At 43.9% G+C, this 6000-nt stretch overlaps 1 protein-coding gene across 1 annotated transcript in view; it reads right to left on the bottom strand.

The window, feature by feature from the left end:
- Window positions 1-2014: 2014 nt before the first annotated feature.
- Window positions 2015-6000, bottom strand: part of BOD1L1 (biorientation of chromosomes in cell division 1 like 1) — a 43056-nt gene continuing 39070 nt past the window's right edge. The window contains exons 23-25 of the mRNA XM_066631887.1: window positions 5590-5767; window positions 4485-4628; window positions 2015-3250 (exon numbers count right to left, since the gene is read on the bottom strand). Of these exons, the coding sequence (XP_066487984.1) occupies window positions 3142-3250; window positions 4485-4628; window positions 5590-5767 (431 nt within the window). The 3' untranslated portion in view covers window positions 2015-3141. The remainder of the gene's footprint in view (window positions 3251-4484; window positions 4629-5589; window positions 5768-6000) is intronic.

Genomic DNA, 6000 nt, shown 5'->3' with positions numbered 1-6000 from the left:
AGTTCCACCTCTAATATATTCATTTATGTAAATTTATTCACATTTGAAATGTAAATTAATTCGGCCCCCAACACAGTGTCAGAGAGATGACGTGGCCCTCCTGCCAAAAAGTTTGGACACCCCTGCACTAGAGTAACAACAGAACTGTGAACCTGCGTTTTAAGTGTTAGCAATGTCTACTGTACCTACTCCCCCCTCCTAGACTGACTGGCCCTCCAAGCAACAATGCCTGTTTTAAGCTTGTTGTCCCACATCCAGTCTCCTACTGTCATTGAATACCAACACTTACTTATAACCAAGTAATTGCATTCACATTTGATGCTTGCAGTAAAATGCAGAACCCAATGGAACCGATAAACCTCTAAAAAGGAATGGTCAGTTGTGAGCAACTTTGAATCTGGGATCATTTCTGCATTTCTCATGTGGAAGTCAATCACTCTGTTTGTCCTCTGTGTGAAGGTAGAATTAAGCTATATGCCAGGATGGTGTAGTGGTTTGGGAGATAGACCAGGTTCCAAGCCCTGCTCAATCGTGAAGCTTCATGGGTGACCTTGGACCAGTCACCTGTCTCACCGGGTTGCTGCGAGGACAAAAAGAGGTCTGATGTGACCATGTTTTCAAGAGTTGCCTCCTGGCAATGACTTCCTGTGAGCAAGGTTGTGAATGAATGAATGGCCATGGGGAAGACTTTCCAGTGTCTGAAATGTCCAAAAGATCTGTAGTGGAGAGTGACCAGCAAGGCCAAGCAGAGAACTGGAGACTTGAACCCTAGCATTTTGCAGCTCAACTGCCTCAGTCTGCCTATAAAGAGACACTGGAACTAAAGGCAAAATAAAAACACACACCAAGAAACAGCTTTGGTGGCTCCTCCCATCATAACCTGCCATTTCAGATGAAAACACAGTAGTGCAAGAAGTCACCACTATTCTTGTGTATAATGGCTGTAGCTTATTATAATGGGCACAATCGAGCCAAATTTGCATGGGAGAGATTTAAGCATGTACTCAACTCCCATTGACATAAGTGAGATTTCCAAAGTGTTTACCTTTTCCTACAGTATGGATTTTGTATGTATGTAGTATTAGGGAGAGAGTCTGGTCCAACAAGAAGCTGACGGAACATACCAAGATCCAGGTCTACAGAGCTTGCGTCCTGAGTACACTTCTGTACTGCAGCGAGTCATGGACTCTTTGCTCACAACAGGAAAGGAAACTGAACAGGAGAGGAAACTGAACGCTTTCCACATGCGCTGCCTCCGACGCATTCTTGGCATCACCTGGCAGGACAAAGTTCCAAACAACACAGTCCTGGGACGTGCTGAAATCCCTAGTATGTATGCACTGCTGAAACAGAAACACCTGCGTTGGCTCGGTCATGTCGTGAGAATGGATGATGGCCGGATCCCAAAGGATCTCCTCTATGGAGAACTTGTGCAAGGAAAGCGTCCTACAGGTAGACCACAGCTGCGATACAAGGACATCTGCAACAGGGATCTGAAGGCCTTAGGAGTGGACCTCAAGAAGTAAAAAACCCTGGCCTCTGAGCGGCCCGCTTGGAGGCAGGCTGTACAGCATGGCCTTTCCCAGTTTGAAGAGACACTTGGCCAACAGTCTGAGGCAAAGAAGGAAGGCCCATAGCCAGGGAGACAGACCAGGGACAGACTGCACTTGCTCCCAGTGTGGAAGGGATTGTCACTCCCGAATCGGCCTTTTCAGCCACACTAGACGCTGTTCCAGAACCACCATTCAGAGTGCGATACCATAGTCTTTTGAGACTGAAGGTTGCCAACACACAGTATCACGGAAGACTTCTAAAATATTCTTGACAATAAAAACAGAGCTTTAACAACTCAAATACCAAGAGGCACTCACTTTTGGGAAACATTTTATAATTTATATATAAAATTCAGTAAGAAACCAAGTAGAATATTTGACAGAAAAATCCACATTACAACAACAATAAAAGTCCCCAAACAAAAAACAAAAACAATTAGAAAAAAAACACAGAACGCTGATTTTAGTTATAAAAACATATGAATATGAACATTTTAAAATAATCTCAGGTTATTTGGCAACTCATCCTTGCGAGAGACAAATTTTGATAATAAAAAATGCTTTACGTGAAACTTAACTTGAGGATTTGTTCTTGTGAGAGTACGTTTACGAAAAGATTCTGGCAGCTGCACCAGGCTCTGTTTTAATACCAGCATATAGATAAAAGGATGAACATCTCTACGTCCTACAAGTGATACTCCAACTTCAGCATGTTTCAACTGATAACAAGGGGAAATACTGAGAGTACAATTAAAACGCTTCAAAATGAGACAGACATTTTCACTTCAGAACAGTTTCGGCTGAAGAGATCTAGTTCTACCTCAATGAGCTCTAGCTACTTTGATGCTGGGAGAAAAGTTTACAGATGAGAATATATTTCAAAGTGAGTGGGGTGCTTTTACTCAACACTGTAAACGCAGCCCAAAAATTTTTACCTTACAGAAAGCCACAGATGTGACAAGGAAAGGAAACCAAAGTCTCTTCCCTCATACTAATCTACTTGACTTGAATACATGCGAGAAAATACTTTGTAAGTTACCTGGCGGCATAATGGAGACCTCAGTTGATTTTTTTTGGGGGGGGAGGGGAGGAAAGAAAACCTCCCCCTGCTCCCATCCTACACAATGCTAATGATGGCTGCACAACATTAAAAAACCCAATTCAAATGATTAACATAAGTTGATGGAACGAAGTTCACAGACCAGTCCTTGCTGTTAAATAAATAAAGTGTTCCTTGTTGATTAAATTCATACACAGTAAAATACCTTTTTTTTTTATACATGGCTTATTTACAAAAGGCGTCATTAAGAGGCCACTGGTGATGAGTGGATTGGAAGCATCGGCATTAGAGACTCACCCGTGACAATCGCGGCTTGAGATAGAAAGTAAGCTTCTGCAATGTATATGATCTTCAGCATTGACAAGGTTTCTACAGCTGTTTATAATGTGTAACCTAAGAGTTCTGCATTGGTGAGGTTATACCTTGAAAACAAGTGCATGCAAAACTTCTGGACTTTGTTTTAAACAGAAGCAAAAAAGAGCTTCCTTGTTGCTTTTCCTTCTCGTTCTTTTTGTGCGTGGGGTACAACTACCGCTTAGACCTCTTCTTCTCGGGCTCATTCCCTCTCAGATGACCTCTCTTGGGCACCACTGAAGGACTGGCTTCCCTTTTACGCTTGCCAGGCTGCAATTTAGAACTGAACAAAAAAAAAAAAAAAGAAAAAGAAAAGATGTACACCCAAGAACAAAATAGGAAAAAGCCCTCAAATAAGACTGCTGTGGACAGAACTTGGCAGGGATATCTGGTGTGTGGGAAGGCAGGTGAGGCAGAGCCTCCCTACTGGAGTCCTTTGAAAAGTGCTGCCACCATGTGAGGTACTCAAGCACTCACAACCCATGCGCGTGGGTTGTGAGCGCTTGAGCACCTCTCACATGGCGGCAGTGCTTTTCAAAGGACTCTGGTGGGGAGGCTGTTTCACCTGCCTTCCCACCAACTGCACGTCCCTGGAACTTGGCAAAACGACTCTGGGCAATTATTACTTATTTAATTTGCACTCCGCCTTTCTCCCCGAAGGGCACCCAAGTCCTTGGAGGTATATTTTAAATTATATTTATGTGTCACTTTTCCCTAAAATGCTCACAGTGGTATATGGGTAAGACACAAAATGCCATGGAAACCAGAAGATAAACAGCCCCGGTTATGAGACAGGTATTTCCCCAATGAAAAGAGTCACCCCTGAACAAACCCTGTCCCACCTCTGGAAAAGGAAAGATGCTCAGCTGAACATGTGGGCAGGTTTGTACCACAGAAGGTGTTCCTCAAAATGTCTTTTAAAGTCCTAAATGGCTTGGAACCAGGATGAAAACCAAAGCTTTGGACTAAGCCTGAAAGGGACTCCGGAGCCAATGCAGACGAGAAAACAAACAAAAAACCCCACAAGCCCCAAGGCAGTCCAATGGTCCCTATACCAAAACCCTTAAAAGTTCTCTTCATCAAGAGGGAACCAAGGTGATTCTGCAGTCTAGGTAGGGTGAGTCCAGCAGAGAGCTTTGTCCAAAATCTCTGTATTCAGCTGTTTTACAGGGGCAAAGAGCTAAACAACTCGTAATCAAGCTTGGGAGAGTTGTCATCCAGGTTGGAACCCATGACAGAGGATCAGTAACAATTTAGATGGTAGTTAAATTTCTCTCTTTTGACAGTCTTATCTCTAACTTAGCTGCCAAAGTCATTCAGTTCCACTGTCCAAAACCATGAGAAGCTCCCACCTTAAATACCTTATCCTGGTTTCTCTTCGCCTTTTGAGTTAGCACAAACCCACCCTTATTTTAAAGCTTTTCCTGGGTACTGAAAAGAAAGAGGACAGCAGAGAAGAAATGGGCAAGTAAGGCGCATATACCTAAGCCAGAAATGGCTTTCAGGACCCTACTTACTGTGTCAAGAGCGGAGATTTATTCGATTGCACACTGATGGGTGACCGTTTTTTCCCCTTCAACTTCCTGCGGTTTGTAGGAGAAACTGGACCTGGGCTTTGGTTTTTAGATGCTGCACGTGTTGTTGGCTTGCTAGGCTGCTTCCTGGGGGGGGGGGGGGAGAAGTAATTGGTTACAAGCTTTTACCATGTGTTCTGCAATGTGGTTTTCACTCAAAATATTTTCTAATGGATAATTTTAGAAAGTACAGATCAATGAATGTGACAGCTATAGTGATAATTAAGTAGAAAAAAATCGTTATTGAACAACACCTGAAGGGGTTTAGAAGACACTCTTACACTGGCTATTCAGAAGTAAGCAGTAACAAGGTGGCAAGCCAATAGTCTCTGATTGGAAGTATTCTTCTGATTTCTGAAGCAGACACTACTGACCCTCCATAACAAGCAAAGCCTGCAAGCGATATTTTTCAGCAAACCTTGATTAGAACTTGGTTGCAGCAATCCTACTAAGTGTTTTTCCACTCACTGGGGGATGTGAAGAACCAAGAACCCCCCCCCCTTTCTGTATTGTTGCTGTTACCTGCAAAATAGGTATTAGTTTTTGGAGTGGAAACATGGGCAGAGGAAGGGGCGAGAGTACCCACACACCACCTACCTCTGCCACTTCCCAGTTCCACATAGTTCTATCTTCTGAATTGTCCCCTCCTCGGCGAAAACTGGAAGTGGCTTGCGGAGGCTTCCAGAAGGCCCTCTGAGGCACCCCCTCAGGTGTAGTACCTGAGGCCCTGTATGCCTCCAGCCTCCCCCTTAGCTATGCTAGTGGTCTCAAGATAGTTATCCAAGCATTGAAACCACAGGCACATCCCGAGTGACTGACAATGGAATGTCTTGCTGGTGGATTAAATACAACTGGAATGGCTAACTGACAAACTTTGGTACTTGTACTACATTTAAAATGAATACATTCGTTGCTGGAATCCAAGACCAGGATTCAGAGTTTGGTACTTGCACATTAGGACTTTCTCTGCCCGATGCCTTACATGAAGCCATGCATTTGGGTGGAGAGATCCTCCGGAGCGTCCAAGCCATAGCAGAGCCGGCATTACCTTTCAGCTTCCAATCTGGAAGCCGCCCTAGTTGTCGCTCCTGAACGCGTCTCATCAGTAGCATCATCACTGTCAACGTCGCCTCCTTCATTCTTGCCTTCACCCTGACCTTGTGTGTCCCCTTTGACTGCAGGTGCGAGCTTCTGTCGTTTTTTAGCTGGTTCAGGTGTATCCACCCCTGCAAAATGTGACACGCATTCTCAGATTTCCACCCAAGCCTCCAAAAAGTAAAATGACACTTATTTTAGAAGGGGAGAAGCTCAACAATTTTCCATTTCCCTCTGCATTTTAATTCGCACTTGTTTGACTTAAATTTCTCCAAACACATTTGCAATGGTTTACTTCTTCAGTTCACAGCCAGAATTCATAGAAAACTCAAGTGAGTGGAGGGGAGCAGCTGGGATGTAGCAA

Source organism: Tiliqua scincoides, chromosome 6, assembly GCF_035046505.1.
Source record: "Tiliqua scincoides isolate rTilSci1 chromosome 6, rTilSci1.hap2, whole genome shotgun sequence".
Taxonomy (NCBI): Eukaryota; Metazoa; Chordata; class Lepidosauria; order Squamata; family Scincidae; genus Tiliqua; species Tiliqua scincoides.
This window is presented reverse-complemented; position numbering and strand designations above follow the sequence as displayed.